We start from the raw sequence: 19,686 nt of genomic DNA, 5'->3' as shown, positions 1-19,686 counted from the left end.
AGAAAGCTGCCATGCCAGGGAAAGTAAAAGAGCAGCTTTATTATCAGCAGAGACAAAAATTGAATCAGATGAATTTTGAAACTCTGAGGGTACTGGATAACTTTAGATTTTGCACCTCACACTTTTCAATATTACAATTCAGCAAGAAGGAAATAATCTTTGTATAAATTAACTTAAAAGACCAGGCTGACCAGGCTAAAAGGGCCTCTCTGGCTGCATTTGCACAGCTGAAATTATGCCACTCGCTAGACATGGCCCAGGTCTCCTGTAGACACGCAGGTCTGAAAACAGCCCTCCCAGGAACACAAGTATTATTTCAATTCCCATTGACTGCCTGATGCTGCAGAACCTAACTCTAAAGTACTGCTTTTCAGTGAAGTTCCACTATAGCCATCAGAATCGACTGCAGCATTTGAATTAAGAGTTTCCAGATTTAAACTGTGGGAACGAATAGGCTGGAGTTGTCAGTGGAAGGCCTCTGACAATGCAATTTGTTTCTCCTGCTGGCTTGACAGTCAGTGCATGCTGACATTCAAGAAACATTAGTTGGTTTTGTGGTGCGGTTTTTTTTGTTGGTTTTTCTTTGGTTTTGTTTTTTTAACTGCCTGGAGCTGTTGGGAGGGCAGAGGAAAAGGACTGTCAGCTTAGGGAGGGGAAGAGGCAGAAGATGAAGAATGGAAAGGAGAGGACATGTCCTTTTCTACATGTCTCCTATAAAATATCACACATGTGCCCCGAGACACGTCAATACATGGCAGGTGAACATGTTAAAAAACGTTAACTTTACCTAAAAAGCAAAGTGGCAGCTCCACTGAGTTTACAGTAACATCAGATCTATTTGATTTGGCCACATGGAGCCAGACATTTGACTGAGCTGGTTAAAATATCCCAACAGTCACATAAATAGACCCAGTCAAAGCCGGTTGCATCACCTGCATTTATTTTTTACTGTTAATATTTAGCAATGGAAGAAAGATACAGATCTGTGCTCTATACACTTGCCATCTCCAACAGTATGATCTCAGCTCAGAGAGCAGCAGGAATTTGCACAGCAGTGAGTATGGCCGATTTCCAGGGGTCGGAAGCCATGGCTTACTCACTCCGCTCCACATTTTCTGTTGTCGTTCTATTTCACTTTTTTTTTAAGAGGAAAGGCATATTAATGTAAAGAATAGCTGCAAAGTCAGATTGCAGGTCAGCATGTTTTTATTTTCCTCTGGTCTCTCTGTTTTGTGAAGCATGGATTTAGCCCCTGTATTAGCCTACCAAATAAAAAGTCCTTAAAATGGCTCGTACATAAAATTTGATGAGAAACTGAGTATTTAGGAATACTGGTTCATATGTGTACCTTTAGACCAACATGGAAATCTGCCTTTATCTCTTTCCCTATAGCAACAAAGCATCTGAATCAACAAATTACACCTCGTATAAATCTGACCTCGTCCATGTAAGATATGTAACAGAGGTAATCTGTGACTTGAGAGAAGAAAATGCAACAGTATGTATGCAAGACACTTCATATTTGGCAGACACATACAACCAGCTGTTTATTCTTCAGCTTGCAAAGAATACATCTACTGGGACATCCCCCACCCCCGTAAACCCTGCTTAGCTCCTGGTCTTATTTCCACTGTAGATTTAACCCTAAGCTATGGATAAATGTAGTGCTTGGGGTTTAAAGTTAAGTGTCATTTAGTATCATTTTGACATCTCCATATATTATAATTAGCATCTTTTTCACAGGGGACTTGGGATCTGATCTTAATTTGTAGCAGGGTTATGGTCACAATAAATGTCCATATTCATGAGAAGTCTTTAATGCAAATAGAAATAGAAAGTGTCTATTTTCTTGTAGTTTCAAAGCCATGTATGTAAAACACAGTACAGATCTGTTCCACATGCAAAACCATTATCAATCCACCATTGTGCCCTGGCTCCTGCCCTGGCAGGCACTCCCACGCTGAATAGTCTCAGCAAGTATTGTAGCTTGCATAATAAAAGAACAGGTTATGAAATCATTAGCACCTCAGCTGAGGTTGCCACAGGGATGCCCCTCTATGTTCATTGTGAAATGTTTCTTTGGCAGCTGCATCCTAGAAGCATATTTGGATGTTGTTGCTTCAGTCTTGCCACACCGAGTGGGAAGTAAATCAGTATTTTCATGTTCTGAACTTTATTGTGGGGGGTGGAAGTCTCTCTGATCCACCTCTAGGCTAATTCTCCCCATTTACACATGCCTAATTCTATGCTTGGAGACTCTAGGAAGACCAGATGTCTATAATCACAGTCCCAGGACTATGTAGCCAAGGACCTGGGCCATGCCTAGGGAGGCTGGAAGACACTCCAGCTTTGTCAAATACCGCATGTTCCAGCTCCCCTTGTCCTGCAGGCAGCCACTGCTAGCGGTACTTCAGAGCAGCCCAAACGCAGCTGAGGGTTGCCCTCCCCTTGGCTGGAGTCCTGGCTTGGGGTACAATGCACATCCCCTTGGCATTTCCTGCTCCACAAATGCAAGCTCAGGTGAAACTGTGTCAGTTCAAGCAGCTGAAGCTAAACCCATTTGTCCCTTCATAGGAAAACCTATGTTCCCAACAGAAAGAAATAAAATCCACTGCTGGTCACTGAGCAAAGCATCTAATACCCTTTTTATGTTCCTTATTCCAGCCTTGAGATCCTTCCTGCAAGGTTCACAAATATTTGTGAACCGAGCCTTGCAAATGTGTAAAGCAGTGCAACCGTGATCTGCCTCGGGGACAACTTGGTGACCCTAAATATCAGAGTATTCTAGTCTAAGGAAAGGGAAAGTTGTGCAACTTGAAGGAAACCACCATGTGGGGAGGAGAACTTGTTTGGAGCAGAGAAAATTTTACTGACTGGAGTTACCTTGGGGTCTGGTCCAGTGGTATTTGCCAAACTGAATTCAGTCAGTTTTACCAACTGTATGAGAGAAGACACACAAAGGAAGGACCCATGTCAGGTTCCTGAGCAGTAAGTCAAGCTAGCCTGGGTTGCTGTCTTTCTGAATCAATGCACCAGGTCGTGATTTAAGTAAGTGAGGTGCTGGGGCTTTTTAAGGCAGCATAAGTAAATAGCTAAGCTTGATGTGATATAAAAAGCACCACAACAGAAAGGAGAACTTAATGTAGTAATGAAAATCACTTACCCTTAATCATCCCTGAGACAGTGTTTTTAAAACGCTACTTGATTTATTCAGCTAGCAAACATACCTCCTTTGACTTTTCTAATAACAGGCTATCTTAGCCAAGCTTGTTGGGATTTGAGTTCGAGGTTTTTTAATTAGCATCTTAAGTACATAATTTAAATGTCTTTGATGCCTTTTCTTTAAAATTATTTGCTAAGCAATAAATCATATTAATTTGCAAAGGAGATCCCCCTCCCCCCCCGAAAAAAAAAAAAATCTTAAACAACCCAAAACATTACCAGGAAAGTTTGGAAAAATAAGGGGTTTGATCACAGATGTGCAACAGCATTGCACATTTTAGAGTACCTTATTGCTTAAAGACTTACTGAAGTCCAAATTCATTGCTGCTGACAAGCATGCCACTTAGTGTATGAGATTGTATGAAAGGTTGTTTGCTACATGATTTACAATGGTGCCCTTACTGTAAACTACCTGTGCTCTGCTGAGCAGCTCCATACTTCCTCTCCAATGGAAGGGCCTCAGCTTTTGGAAAAGCTGGACAATTTCTCAAGTGAGTACACTCTTGTGACACTGAGGCTAGCCAGACCACAAACTATTTTATTATGTTGTGCAAAAACCTCTGTGCAAAAAAACCCCTCTTTAATTAAGATAGAGCAACCAGCACTGTGGTTGTAATTACCTTGGACTGCTTTACCCACGGGCATAATGAAATAAAATTGGGCCCTCTATATTTTGTTTTTAAACTAAGTAAACCCAAATTAATTTATTCAACTCAAACCAGACAGGTTTCTCTTTAAAATAAAGGCCTATATGGTTGGAGGGGCTGGTGCAGGAGGCAGAGTGACATGCAATGATGACTGTGAACTGCAAACTGCTGGCAAAACATTTGGTTTGCCGTTGGTCCATGGCCAGTATTTTCCTTTGTTAATGAATCCCACATCTTTTCTAAGTTAAGCATTTTTTCTTCTCCCCCTTCATTTTATTTGAAACATATTTTAAATATTTTTGTTTTTATGACGTAGTGGAACATGATACAGCCCCCTCCTAACCCCGAATATGGGAAAATCAATTAAAATTTTGACATTAGGAGCTATGATATAAACATATGGTTTAACTGCTCAGACTTTTTTTTTAAGCAACAGGATCAGTGCAAAGAGAAATAACGAAATGAGAACTCCACATTACGGGATAAAGAGTACACCAACTGAAAGTATCACAGCCAACATCTTGCTATTCAACAAAACCAAAAAAACCTGAAACTTGGCAGATTTTGATAGATTTCCTCTTAGATTTAAGATTACATATGTTTCATTTGTATTCTTTTCTAAAGAAAAAGGCCATTAAAAAAAAAAGTCATCCTGAGTAATGTGTTCGATATTAAGTACATTTTGTCTCATGCAAAGGACCTTCATTTTATGACTTAGAGAATGCAATCTTAAAACGGAATTTTATGGGCTTCTTCATTAACTTCTGACTCTTACCTGAAGAAGAAAAAATAATTGAGAAATATCCCATGCGAACAAAAACGTGATTTTGAAATGCAATGATCATTTTGGGCATCCAATCACACCTACCCTACTGAACACTGGTCCCCAGGACTATGTGACAGTGAAAACCCTTCCAGCTCCCTTTGGTATTTCAAATCATCAAAATCCCACACAGACAAAATCATAAGCTGCTGAAACTCCAGGGAACGCAGGCACCAAAGAGAGGATTTAACTCTCTAGGTCCCTGTGCACAAGATTTCCACAAAAAGAACCTCTTTCCCAGAGGTATTGAAAAATTCGAAATGGTGTTAAAAGTGGAGAGTTATTTTTAACCTGTCACTGGTGCAAAAACACGTTTTCTCAATCATCTGCTATGGACATCTAGCCTCCAATCCTGAAAGCATCTAGCTACATGAATTTACATGCCCTACTTTAATATTCTTCAGTTTTACAAACCTTGCAAGATTTCTTCAGCCACAGTAACTTGTAGCTAGTTCTAAGGACGGCAGAGATGATGAAAGTATAGCACAATGCATTGCTGGCCCTGAAACCCACCCTGGGCAATGACAAACACTGGAAAAAATTAAGTTGCAAAAGTTTTTCTGCTCCAAACCCCTCACTTTTCATAGCAAGAATGATGCCATGCTTGTGTTAGAAGTGACAAAAAGCTTTTTCTAGAGGCTCCTGATATCAGTGTAAACCCTGAAGTTATATGAGGATAGAGAATTTAATTATCAATAGAGTATGTGCAAATTAAACAGACTCTATGGTGGTTAATTCACTTGCACTGTAACTGACGTGATTTATGCAGAAAATTGCAGCCAAGCTCAAAAGCTAGAGCAGCACTTTCAGGTTGACCAAAATTATTAAATTCACTAATCAGTTACATTTAATAAATCTTAGAAGTGGAGAAGAATAGAATATTTGGAAAAGCAGAATTTTTTAGCATTTCTAAATGTTTGAGTTTGAAATGCTGTATTTTTCTGGAAAGTTACTGAGTTAATTCAAAAAAATAATTTTCTTGAAAACCTGAGATTGTCTTTGCTTTTTATTTGCACAGAATAATTAAGAAATTAAATCATATTGACTTAACCTACATTACTATTTTTAATTTCAGTCCCTAAGTCAATAAGTTTGTTATTCACATGAAACTAGTAACTGTTACAGCTCACCTGCCTCAAACACACCAATGACACAAAAGAAACCTTAACTCCATCAGGTTTTCTTCATTTCCTGTTCTATTAAAAACAACCAGTATTACAACTCATTCCTCTCTTTTATGTCTTCTTTCCCAGAATTTTCCTAACTGATTCTAACAGCTAATTAGAAACCTGGACATCAGTATCAATGTATTAATGAAAAACAGAACTAACACTGGTATTTCAAAGCTATCTTGAAGACTGATTAGATTCAGTAATAAATTAACTGGGTAGGAATGCTGTTTTCAAGGGAAAATACAATATTCTACAGGAAAGCATGGGACTTTTTGTTTTGTTTTCGGAAGGGATTAGCTCTTCCAGCCAGGAAGTTTTTACCTCGCATCCATATTCCATGATTTGTCTGTGTCTGACAACAGTGCAAAATCATCTTTGACATTTACCGAAGCGTCAGGCGCAGCACTTTAAAAGGACAGACCTCATCTGGACCGCAAGAAAAGAGCATGCAAGCAAGATGAATGCATGATAGTAAGGAATGTACCAGGGGCATAGAGAGCAGGGCTGTACACCCCAGGACTAAACTTCTGGAAACTTCGTAAATACGAACATCCTTCTCTGAGCCGTTTAGCTCCAGATGAATGTAAGACTGAGTCAGCATCACTGCACAAGTTTTTGTTAGTGAAAACTCATATAAAGGCACTGTTCCTCAGTCTGTATGTTATAATCCATAATAAATTATTTATTTTGCAATAATAAAATAACTGAGCATGCATGATTTTACGTGTGATAGTAGCGACAACATATTGGATAGTCATTAGTTAATGGACAAATATGAACGCAGGATAAGGTATAGAGGGAGTTCACTGCAAAAAGGCATTAATGCGCCATTACTTTTATAGTGGGAACAGTTTTTGCTAGCTAAGTTCCTGTAAAACATACCTTTGAGCTTACAGGGATATTAGCAAATGGATTTCTCACATGGTTATGGACAAAGCTTGTCTCCAACTTTTGTAAAACACGCTAAAAATTACCATGAAGGCTCAGAAGTTTTGTTTCTTACGATTTAATTCCCCTATTTTTTAAAAAACAGAAAGGGGGTGGAGGGAGGCTACTTTGAATGGCTGATTGTTTTGGAAGTACCTCAGAGATGGATTTTCTCCTAGCATTTTAGAATTCTGTTATTCTTGACTATAAACAAAAATTACAGATGATTAGTTGGGGAGGGAACAAGACCTGTTTAGCTGTTTATAAACTGAAAAGATACTTGGCTGCATTTTGGCTTACATTTAAGCAAAAAATGGCTGGTTTCCATGATTCCTGTTTTATCTTGCATGTTTATAAGGCATCTACTAAAACCTAGGTGACTGTCACTTACAGTACGGTGAGAAACCTAGGAAGTTAAGCACCTTGAAGCATAATTCATGTTCTCCCCAGCAGCAGCAATTCAGAATATGAAGTTACAGCAGTTCCATGAGGTGCATAACATACACTCGTTATTTCTCAAATGAAGGTGGACACAAGCAGGCACAAGTTATGCTTTAGATGACATTATGTTCTTATCTCACCATTTACTTTTCTTATTGCTTTTTCCTCATCAAAATTCTTCCTGCTTCCAACCCCTGTACAGACAGTCAGTGCTGCCATCATTGCCCACTGCAGGTACAGAGAATACTTTCAGTCAGAAGTCACCTCAGAAGATCACCTTGTCTAACCTCCTGCTCCAACTGGGACTAAATGCAGTATCAGGGCAGGCTGCTGGGGGCCTTGTTTAGGCAAAGTGTGAAAATCTACAGCAGCAGAGACTGACTGTCGTGGCCAATTGCTATACCCTGTCACAATCCTCCTGCGGTAGCCTTTCTTTCTTTAGGTCTCATGGAAATTTCTACCGTTGAAACTTGCAATTGTTGCCTTTCATCCTCACGCTACAAAGCAGGGTGGACTCTGCCTCCTCTGTAACTCCCCCGTAAGTAGCTAAAATTCTCCTGCTCTCTGCTGCTCAGGATACTCTCTCCCTTCAGCCTAGGGCATCTGTCCTCCACACAACTCACCCACCCTCCTCTGCTACAGTGCCATAAGCCACGCTCACCCTGGAACACTGTGCAGTTTTGGGTTGCCCGTTTGCTTGGAGATATTTAGCAGTCCAAACAGATTTCACCCAAAACTGCCCAAGACTTTGGTTGGGTGCAGAAATTTTGTATTCTTATAGCACAGATCCTTCTAAGTTCTCTGGGGATTGTTTGGGCAATCCCAAACATCTGACCCTGAGCCAACCAGTTACTTATTATATCTAATGTTTGTCCTATTTGAGTGTTAGTCTGCACAAGAGACACATGCCAATGCAGATGTGCTGCTGAAATTCAGTGCTCAGTGCTACTCGAGGAAGCAACAGACTCATACCCTTCCTACATTCAGCTCCATCAGATTTGCACTCCTAGAAGTCCTCTTATTGGAGCATTGGAGCACTACATATTTAAAATAAGGCCCCCTGAGATAAAGAACTACATATTAAGGGTGGAGGGGAAGGAGGAGGGCAGGAAAGGAGGTGTTAGATAGAGTTGCAGCTGGCTGCGCTATCAGTCAAGAACTTGTCCCAGGTGAGATCAGGTGAGACCAAATTTTAAAACTCTGGAATGCAACACATGCAGTTGTCAGAGCATTGTTGCCTGTTTTATCATTTGCTACTCTTCACACTTTGTGGGCATTTTCCCACAGAAACAAATCAGAAGTAACAGAATAATTTAGAAGAAACACTGGACATCAAACAGAAAATAAAATGTACAAAGATTAATCATCTTTCAGTGTACAGCAAGTGAGAAACTTATTCTTTTCAAGACCTTTTTTAAATAACAGAAAAAAGTATGTCTCAGCAAAAACAGCTACCAATTTGAAAGGGAAAGCATTTTCTCTTTAAACAGTTCCCAATTTCCTTTGAAAAAATTGTTACCAAAAGCCCAAATTTTAATAATTATTCAACCTTGTTGGAAGCTTTCCAATCAGCCACATTTTACTTTTCTAAGTAAACCTAAGCAGACCTTTAAAAATCCATGCTTTTCTAACTAACTCTTTTTTTTTCTATAGTGTTTATTTATTTTTGAATTTTTTTATTAAAGTTGCTGGTAAGGTTTCATACTTTTTCTGAAGTATGCACTGCAGTTCTTTTATAGGGCACTACAAAGTCTTGTCAAAATAGGTTAAAACTCAATGAAAAAAAAAAAAAAACTGGCTAAATTCATTACTAAGGGAGAATCTGCTGTATATTGTTTGTTCATCCAGCATAGTAGAATATCTACTGAATTGCAATAGCTGCATCAGCTTTTGCTCTAAATGGAAAAAGTTCCATACTGCATAAGATCAGCAAATAAAAAAGCCAAAAACCACTTAGTGGTAGACAGCAACATCCCCCTTTAACTGTTGTTTGAATTTTTGCCCCAGATTCACTTTTCTCATTCTGAAAGAAAAACTTGAAATGTGAGGTAGAGCTGAAGGGTGCTAATAGAGTGCTAATTTCAAAAAGAAGGAAATCATAATTCAAATTTATATACCGATATCACCACCTTAAACATCAAATTGTAGTCTTATTCACGTGATAAATTCTTTCTGATATGATTGCTTATGAATAACAGAAGCTAATTTTGCCTTGCAGTCTCAAATATGGTGACAGACACCCCCCCTCCCCCATATACAGATACAGATCCACATGTACAGAGATTTCTGTACTAATCTGCACTTCGTGCACCACATTCCTCTTTCCCACAAATGGCCATAGAAGATACTTGTCAACACTGGATTCCAATAGCAAGGAATCTGGTGGGTCAGGCAATTTGTAAACGGAACCTTAATTTAGTGTTTATTTTGATTTTTCAGCCAATCTTAGTCCTTCATGAATTTGCAAAAGAAAGTCACTTATCCTAGGTATACTAGAAAACTAAAAAGTATTTAGGGCAATGGGAATTCCTGCAGTCCTATGATGGTACAAGAGAAATACCATTCACATCCTTAGTTGCAGTGAAATAAAAGTTCATTTTGACCTGGAAACCAAATGATAACAAAGAACACAATAGTGGAACTTTTCTAACTTTTCATGATACTGCATGGCCTTAAACTGAGGTCAAGGGAGAATTTGGTCCACTACATTTTTTCTGTTCTGGTTTTTAAGACTCTGTTTGGGAAAAAACTAGTTCATGTTAAATCTGACATAAGATTATTGGTGTTGATGGGCTTTTCCAGTGTGGTAAAACATTCTGCTGATATTATTTTTGACAGGGCTTGTGATAACTAGTTGATATTTTAAAAAAGTGTAATGAACTTTTATGATTATAAGTATTGTTTTGTTGCTGCTAATGGGCACAGATTTATTGATCAGCAGAAAACAGAGCCCATCTGAAGCACATTGTCCGTATTCTTTATGGTCATGGAGCAGTACAAGCATTGTAGATATCTGCAGTCAAACTCTCCATCTCATTATTTACATGAATACCTCTTGTATTCGTACTAATAAAGAGTTTTAATATGTTTGACTAATGGTTGCAATTTGCAAAATATCCTGCAGCGCTCTTGAATGAAAGATATTATGTTAAAATAAAGAATACCACAGAAATACAGCTTGTGCTGATCTGAGAGACTGTAATTCTCACTCCCAGCTAGTAGTCTTTACCAAGACAATTGCTATTTTATTATAATGTGTAGAAATCTTTCAGTAAATTAAAACTTCTATGTTTTCAATAGAGTTATTCATTTTAACACTGTAAGCTGATGGTACAAGGAAACATCAGGACATAAAATAAAGAATGGAAGTGAGGATGGAATAAACAGTGTTCTGTTAAGTAAATGATACTTTCCTGGCTCTGTCAGGATTCAAAAGACCTAAAAAGCAGAATGCGTGTCACGAGAACTGAAAAATAATTCATGCTATTTGACAATCAAGGCTTTAAAAATGTATTTGGAGGAAGTGGAGAGGGAGGATGGCAAGCACTACAACACAGAAATTCCACGCCACATTTAAAAACAAACACAAGCACCCACGTAGAGAGGAAATCACACATTAATAGAGATCCAAGGTTCATCAGTCTCTGGGATCACTGTGGCTGAACAAGTAGTTTTTCAAGAGCACACATTCCAAAGCTAGAGATGTTGAAAAATACGTGGGTGCTCAAAGGATTGAAAAGAGCATAGTTCCACGGATTTTATCCAGAGCCCATCTCGGCGGCACTTCCATTCACTGCAATAAGCTTTGGATCATCCTCAACATCCAAATGTAGTCCTCACTCACGAAAAATTGGCCAGTCACATTGGAAAATGTTTGGGCAAGGTACCCCACCCATAAACAGCACACTTGGGGAGAGTATGGTAGTAAACAACGAATAATTTGTCTCTTTGCCAGGATTAGGGGTTGTGTCTCTTACTTGTTCACCCTCTGAGACAATAAAAAGAGGGATATAGTAAGGTAATATCTTTGAAGCAATCTAAGAAGGAATGCCACATGAATGAGAAATAAGAGGATAAGGGTTCCTTCAATTTTGATGTTGAAAGTGGAAGAAATGACTAAGCGATGGGGTGCAGAAAGCTACTAGCAGATGGACACAGTGTTTCCAACAGCTCTTTGCTCTGGGATCTTTTAAGTAGGAAGAAGAATAGAAAGGAAATACAAACCTGAGTGTGGAAAGAGAGTTCCACTATGGGAATTGCCACATCATCTAGGTGGAAGACAAAGATATGGAAGTCCATTTGCAGGAGAAAGAGAGCATAAACACAGTTAAGTGGATATTAATGAACACTAAACAAGAATGGCAAGCCTACTCTGAATTTACAAATCATATCCGCATTAATACCAAATGAGTTCATTAAGATTAACATTATTACGATGAGTATCAAAGGGATTAAAAGAGATTATGGCAAATAAGAGAGTCAGATAGGAATGAGACGTAATTACCTTCCTATCTGGTTTATCTGTAGCTGCAGAGAAAGACCCAGCATTCACTGTACACTGGAGTAACCTAACTCATATTTTGATCTGAAGAGTAATTTTCAGCAAAGCTGATCTCAACAGTTTGTGCTGAACATGGCCCAGGCATGTGCAGGGCGAACAAAAGAGGGTGGAAGGTGAGAGTAGATAGAGATGGGGAAGGGCGCAGGAGGTCTGCTCTTGCCCCAGCACCCTCACCCAAATGTAGCAAACAACTTAGTCTTCCTGCCCCCTGTGTCTAAGACGTGATGTGAGGCCAGCCCTGATACCCCTTCTGTCTAACACCTGACCTGCTTTGACCCCAGCACTCACGACACCAGCTCTGAAAACTTCACCAGGCTTCACAAACATCAGCCAAGTCTTCCAGAAACATTTAAGGGAAATAGTCTCGCTGTAGAGCTAGGAAAACTGAGGAATACAGGGGCAGAGGGATCACATTCAGTGAAATAAAAACAAGCTGTCTGATTTTTACCTCTTGCTTTTGTGCCGCAAGTACAGAGCCAGTTCTTTTGTGCATGCAGAGACCAGCTAAGGAGCATCAAATTATGGCTTAAAATCACATGGCTTATAGAGTCGATATTGTGCCAATGCACACAGTCAGCGATGCAGGCGGAAATGTTACTTGGGATCTTGGTGGGGAAAATTTACTGGGACTCATCCAGCCGGGCTCTGCTCAGAGAAGATTGCCTTTCTTCACAGGCTGATCATGCAAAGTCGGCACTCCAGTGCAAACATCACTCCCCAGCTCTGCTGTGTTTGGCCTCTGGTTTGTTTGACAGGTTACATGTGCTTCTGAATATATCTTCTGATGCTCATTTTCAGAGTGCTGTTAACATTTCTCTTGGCTGCTGTTTAAAAATTAGGTCCCTAAAGAGATCATCCTTCAATAAGAAAATCCTCTTGCCAGAAGACCTAGCTTTAAGCGTGCAGAACTTGACTGTCAGAGCTGCTGACCTCCACCCTGAAGCTTCAAGTCTACCGGCAAACCTGCACACTGGCTCCCAGGTAAGCTGAGCAGCTAGCAGCACAGGAATCCAAAATGGGCAGCTACTTTCATGCACCTGTCAAGCATAACCAGAGCTGTTTGGCTCTCACCTGGACAGTTATACTTCCCAAATTATATGGTTCATTGCTTCAACAACCCTCATACGTACATACATACATACACACACACCTGTGTGCATGCATATGGAATTCACAAATGCAACTTTTTGAAAGAAGCCTTTTTTCTGTTTTTTTCCTGTGCTGCTGTGTTGAAATCAGTGAAGGAACTTAGAGGTGCGGTGCACTTCTGAAAGGCAAGAAGGATTTACTTCTACCTAACTTCAGTGAGAGTGAATCAACAGGATGCATAATCTGTGAAAGTTGTGAGTACAAGGCAGGGTCATCAGTCAGTCCACACTGACTAGAGCACCGTGACATTCTCTCTTGCTGCCCTTCCAGACAGGTGAAATGTTAAAAGCAAGTACCAGACAAGCGATACTCTGATACCCCGTGGAATGCAATCCAATACCCAAAGACTTTCAGGCCATACCGCACAGCATATTTTACATGTGTTTTTATAAAAGAAATAGCAAGGATGCATTTCTGCGTAGGCAAAGATGGAGCCTGACAGTCTGTTATCCTCTGCCCAGCACTTTACCAGTGTGGCTAGACACTATCCTAAGACAGCACCAATGGACTTTTCCTGCACAGTCTCCAGCCAGAAATGGCAGGAAGGGAAAGGGTGAAGACAAGTCCACCCCAGCACCTGAAGTGGGCAGGAAAGCAGGGAAGAATCTACTATGCTTTATTCTGATGGTCCGTGGAGCTGCACTTCCCAACATTTCTAGGAGAAAGTATGAGTCAGAAATCCTACGGGAACTCCTGCAGCAGCCCAGCTCCCTCCACAACCCACACATCCTCAACAGAGCACTGCGCTATCCAATCCATATGGTGTATCTGCACTGCAACGTGGGCCAGAGTCGGGTGCGGCCTTGTGTTAGGCTCTCATATGATAAAAGTTTGGCACGTGAGCAATTGTTTGTGCTTTAGCAGTTGACTGAGGAGCTTGGAAATCAGGGCACTCAGGGAAAAACTGTGAATAAAGTGGAGGGACATAACAGCTCAACATAAGACAGCTTTGCAGGGAGGGAAGACAGGAGCTGGCTGGGGCTCTTGCTCAGAAAGAGATGGAGAGGTTTTGCCACCAACACAGAACAATACTGTTAGTTATTTTGCTCAGTCAGTCCCCAGTACAGTCTATTAAAAAAAAAAAATTTAAAAAAAATCACCAAATCCTTAAGAGCATGTGTAGGGCTATCTTTAGTTAGCCAAACAAATCTGTGGTCTACTGCTGATCAAGTGGACACCAATACAGTGCTTCCATCTGAGACAGAAATTCCCTTTCAAAGGGGCACTTTCGAGAGCCATGTCTTAAGAGTTTACAGCTCTTGACACAGAAACATGGTGCAGAGCTCCTCCAAGCAGAATAGCTTTCCTCAGGACACCAACACACACCTGATATCTCGCATTCATCCCACATCTAAACACAGGCAATGCACAAGCAGGGGCTTAGTCAGTGTTAAACTCTGTGGCCCATCCTAAAGGTAATGTATGCACAGTGAACTCAGGTACCTTTTCTCCCATCCTGACAAACCTAGAGACTGTTAGTTATGTGGAAGAAAAACAGAAAGGTCTGTAGAGAGACAGACTTACTAAGACAAGTACAAAGTTTCCTTTGCTCTGTCCTGCAAAGAAAACCCATGCAGGCTGGTTCCCCAGCTCCCAGGTTGTTCTAGAGAACAGAACCGTGACAGGAAGGGACCTGCCGTGCAGAGTCAGGACCTTTGCAGTCCCAGCAAGGGCAGCACAGCCACCCACCAAACCAGCCACAAGCACAGGGTGAGCTAAAGAAGCTCAAGCTCATTGGGATGAGCTCTGCTAAGTGCTTCCCTTAAATGCTTTATTTTCTACAGTGGATTTCCAACAGTAGGAGCTTTTACTCGCTCTGCTAGGCAGAGGCTGAACTGCTTTCTTCATACAGTTTCAAATTCGCCAGCCACGCTCAAAGAACCACCCCTTTTTGCCTTTCTCTTTTCTTTCTGCTCTCTCCGGGCTTTTTGAGAAAGAGACATCCAGTTTCAAGCCATTTAAAAAATATCAAGAAACCCTCGTGGAAAATAATTTGCAGCTGTGATAATATCACTTTTTTAAAAATACCGTAATATAGTTTTACTTTTAATAATAAAAGATAAAAAAAGGGGAGTCTGTGAATAATTAGAGAGTGCAGTCTGAAGCCAGTTACAGTCACTGCAATTGATAATAAACTTAAAGCCCCTTGACAGCAGGTAAATGCTTTGCAACCCTGACCCCCTTCCTCTCACATTACTTAACAACCCTGCAGTTCCAGCATTACATCACCGTCCAAGCGATTGGTTCCTGCATTTTAACTCTCTCCCTGTCTCCTCCGATTAGGAGCAACACAGTGATGGGGGGGAGTGGGGAGGGGAGGGTGGGCGGTAGGGAACCAAACCACAACAAACTACCAAACTTCTCTCAAGTTTGCTGTACTCCTTGTTTGGGTTTGGTTTGGTCAAAAAAGCAGCTTCTGCTCCTAAGAGCTGAGGTAACACGCACCAGAAAACAAACTCTGTAAAAGTGGAAAAGAGTGGGAAAGGGGGATTTGGGAGGGGAGGAGGAGATGAGGAGGAAGGCAAGGAGGGGGGGAAACTATATAGAAATCAGAAAAGGAAAAGAAAATTAAAAACAAACCTCATGGACATCACTGAGCCTGAATTCCCTGCTGAGGTGCAGAACATGAGAGCCCTGGAATGAGTGTATGTAGAACTTGAGCCAAAGCTTAACTAGCCCGAGTGAGTCATATCCTTCCCATTTGATTCCCGTCCAAGCGATGATGTAATGCCCTGGCCCTCTCCCTCGCTCCCGCTCGCTGCACTACCTCCCTCCTCCCCTTTTCTCCTTTTTAGCTCAGTGCTGGTGAAGTCACCATTTAAATCTGGCAGCGCTGAAGCAAAAACTTCAATGTAACCAAAACAGCCCCAGGCCAAGTTCCAGACGTACTGAGACTCGGTGGTGCAATTGCCATTGGAAACGGGTAAACAGAGAAAGAAACAGTGTTGCCTCTGAAGGGCCTGCGCAGCTGCCTGCCGGAGCGCAGGAAAACCCAGGGACCAGGATCGGGGATGGCATGATTGACTGGGGAGCATCAGAAGATAACTGCGTCGCTCCCGAACTCCCGCATGGTCCGTGCTTCGGGAAGGTCCGGCCGTTGGAAAAGGGGGAGATGGAGCAGGAGATGAGAAGGGCAACGGAGAAGCCGCGAAGCGGACGCAGCGTGTGTGTGTGGGTCTGGGGAGAAGGAAGTTATGCCGTAGACTGGGATTTCTCTGCCTCAGCAGTGCAGGGCTGGAATTGAGCCCCATGTCTTTGAAGGAAAACGACAGGGCTGTTTCTTGCTCTGTATTCTTCTGTAAGCAAGCATACAGGTGCAAGGCACCTTCTTCCTCTGTGCCTTAAAAAGTACCAGAAAAGCCCCAAACCATACAGCACTGCAAGCTTATAACTAACTCACTGCTGTGCTGCTGCTATTGCCTTTCTGGTGTTTATCTCTCAAGTCTGATATTAGTGATCTTTTTTTTAAGGATAGAGAATGTTTCTAAATAGAACTTACTATAAACTTTCACATGTGCAAGTAAAAGTTATTGTGGTATGAAGCACTCTGCTGCACCGTATTGTGGTTCTCAGTCCTCCTGATGCTAAATGTTACTGACCATGGCTGAAATACCTCTCGTGTCCTCCCCCACAGAGGGCTTTTTTCCTGTTCATCACTCACAATTAATTGTAGTCAACACAGTATCAAGCAGCTGGTCCACAAAAGAATGCAAAGCCTAAGTAGTAGTAGTAGTAGTAATAAAAATAATAAATGAAAATATCTAAGTACACATAGCATCCCTGAGCAATTCCAAGACTAATAATTTCAACATCAAACTGCAGATGTAAGTATTTTTGGCTCATATAACACCAGACAGGTATTTAAAAATTACTTCTTTCTTTATAGATCAAGAACCTTTTCACAAAGCCACTTCACCCCATGCTTCAGAATGAAACTCAGTTTTCCAACACTCAGTGGATTCACCAATGCCCCCAAAATTCAGAAAACAGTAGGAAAACCACTAAGTCAATGTGTTTTCTTCTTTATAATGATGTGAATTTATGGAAAAGCAATTTCTCTTGCCTAGCACCATTTTACCACACAGGGTTTTTTTGGGGATGTGTTCATTAATTGATCACAACAGCAATGCAGCAGAGACTATTGCAAAGTATCAAAATCTCCTCTGAGCCTATTCTTATGGTTATAAGTTATCTTTATATGTCTATAGATTGACACCATTAGCTTCTGTCATGGTTTAGTCTTGTATTCAAATAGTCATGAGTTTTTTGTTTAAGTGATTTTTCGTTTAAGTTATATTTATTTTTGCAGACAGAATGAAAGGGGAAGTAAACCAAGAGTATATCCTATTTCAATTAAAAAAACTCACAGTTTTCCATGGTGGCCTGACCTGCTGGTTGACATCCTCAATCGATATTGATGCTGCAGCCACTCAGAGTGACACCTTTATCAAGCAAGGCAGCTCTGAATTAGAGGTGATCAGCCATAATTATTACTGGCGCCACTGAAGCCTGTGGCTTGACAGCATCAGATGTGGTTGTTATAAAGTTTGGTCCATTGTGTCAATGGCCTGTATAACTCATTTATGTCTGAATTACCAGCTATTGATTTTTTTGTCTTCTGTCATGTAATAAAATAAAAGTTAGATCATTCCTAAAGCCCTCTTTTAATTCCAGCCTTGCTGATAGTTTCATTTTAAGCCCAGCCCACCTCTCCCTCTCCTTATAAAAAAATGAGACTTCCAGCCCTTTTTCTGTGCATGTCTCAGAGGTCATCCTCCCTCCTTTCCTCTTTTTATCTTGTCTCCTTACATTTACACTGCTGGATTGCATAGCTTCTGCTCATCCAGTTATGCCACTGACATTGTTGCAAATGTTGTCATGGGCCCAGGACAGATCATGGGCTCAGAACAGGGCAATGTGGCTACAACTGAGGCACAACTTTAAATTCTCAGGCCCAGCTTTGGAAGGAAGGAAGTTGCCACCAAAGAGAAAAAGGATTGCCCTGAGGAACCCAAGTTACTGTGGGGCCACTTGTGTAAATATACCCATTCTTGCAGCCATTCCTGCAGTCTTCTCACTCTTCTGAAAAATCCTCACTTCCACCACTGCAGGTATTCAGAGCAAAATGCGAAGAGATGATGCAGGAACTGCAATGTAGTTCCCTGTCCTCCTGAGGTTTCAACCACTTGCCTGGTAACTATGCTCTTTCCAAAGGAAAATTTCATTCACCAGAAGCAACAATAGATCCATTGCCCATCTGTGAGTGTCTTAAGCAAAACAGCACAGAAGAGACTGCGTGTGTATGGTAAATGATCCTTTTAATTATTATTATCTTCATAAACACAAACTCAGAAGAATTAAACTGCTTTCAAAAGTGTTTGTCTTACAGAAGATATTTCCAGGAGTAAGAGCATTTTCTGAAGTGAAGAAGAAAAGTCGAAGCAGTCTGAAATGCTGATCATTTCCAAATTATATGTTTACACTGAAGTCCTATTTCAAGAAGTAAACTGCTTTAAAACAGAGCTCGTGAACCAAAGGAGTTAAAAACTTATTTGGGCTTGCTGGTGGGAAAACAAAAAGTTCTTTCCAGGCAGGTATTTCCAAGGCCTATTGATTGATTTTTTCTTCCCCCTAACAGGAAACACAGTTTTCCCATTTTCCTTCCTGTGACAGAGCAGTTAATGATAAAGAATGTCCTGTGCTCAGAGGAAATTCCACTTGCATGCAAGAGCTCCCTCTTTATCTGTTTACTTGTCTGTCTTTTCATTCTCCCCCCACTCCAACCCCAGCCTTAAATTTCCATGTTCAACCACGCTCAAGAATAGGGCTGTTGTGATGAGAGTTATGGGATGTTTTAATTCTAATGGGAGCCTTCTTCAAACTAGGGCCCTGGCCAGCACAGTTATGACTCCAGCTTAGCTGTCTAGTTCAGGAATTCTTGCAACACCCTCCCTGCAGAATGTTTCATCCTTAGGGAAAGGGTGGTGGGGCACACCACAGATGTTTGGTGTAACGAAAACTTGACAAAAATCACTGCTGCTGCTGAAAGTTTCCAGTCGCAACGATCAGAAAGCTCTGAATTTTGAGAGCCCAAACGTCAGAGTGCACAATCTCAAATGTGTATTGTAACATGGAACTGGGGGTACTACAGTTAAGATTGTGGATGAACAAATCACTGGTCCTACAAGCATTTTAGATGAGTTTGTCACATGCAGTCTTTGGGATTGACTCTTGCCTATTTCAATCAGTGGCCAAAGCATCAGCAAAGACTTGTGGATGAGGGCAGTACAGCCTGATTATTTTTTTCTCTGCTACTTGGCGCTTAAAGAGGCTTGATTAAGAAACTATTCTGCAATAATGGTCCTGCACTCAGGAAAGTCTCATTTTCATTCTGACATTATTTTTCATTTCTAACCCAAGAGCCTTACAGTCCCTGTGGAATTAAAGAGGCCAGATAATTTCAGGGTTAAATAAGCTTTAATGACTATCACATGTATGGAACCTTAAACCTAGTATTAAAAATTATTTTTTTAAAGTGGCATCTCTTCCTTTCTTAATTTAAAATAACCATCCAGGTGGTTTCCTAAGGATTTCTTTGCAAATTGCTTCCAGTGAACCTTTTCAGTTACAGACCACTGCAAACCCATGTGGTGGTATTCAGCATTCAGTTCAACTTGGGTGTCCTGTGTTTTTGTAGTGGACAGAGGGACTGTCCGCACAAGTGCGTGCACAGGGAGACTGTCT

The 19,686-nt window shown here is 40.9% G+C and overlaps 1 protein-coding gene across 8 annotated transcripts in view; it reads right to left on the bottom strand.

The window, feature by feature from the left end:
- Positions 1 to 19,686, bottom strand: part of CREB5 (cAMP responsive element binding protein 5) — a 259,092-nt gene that overhangs the window by 88,295 nt on the left and 151,111 nt on the right. The window contains exon 1 of one of the 8 annotated variants that reach the window (XM_027880056.1): positions 15,523 to 15,569. The exons of the other annotated variants lie outside the window; for them this stretch is intronic. Within the exon in view, the coding sequence (XP_027735857.1) occupies positions 15,523 to 15,569 (47 nt within the window). Of the gene's footprint in view, positions 1 to 15,522; positions 15,570 to 19,686 lie in introns of those variants that run through there. 8 annotated transcript variants of the gene reach the window in all.

Source organism: Empidonax traillii, unplaced genomic scaffold, assembly GCF_003031625.1.
Source record: "Empidonax traillii isolate 1590-97213 ecotype Southwest subspecies unplaced genomic scaffold, ASM303162v1 scaffold64:size1360303, whole genome shotgun sequence".
NCBI classification, from domain to species: Eukaryota; Metazoa; Chordata; class Aves; order Passeriformes; family Tyrannidae; genus Empidonax; species Empidonax traillii.
This window is presented reverse-complemented; position numbering and strand designations above follow the sequence as displayed.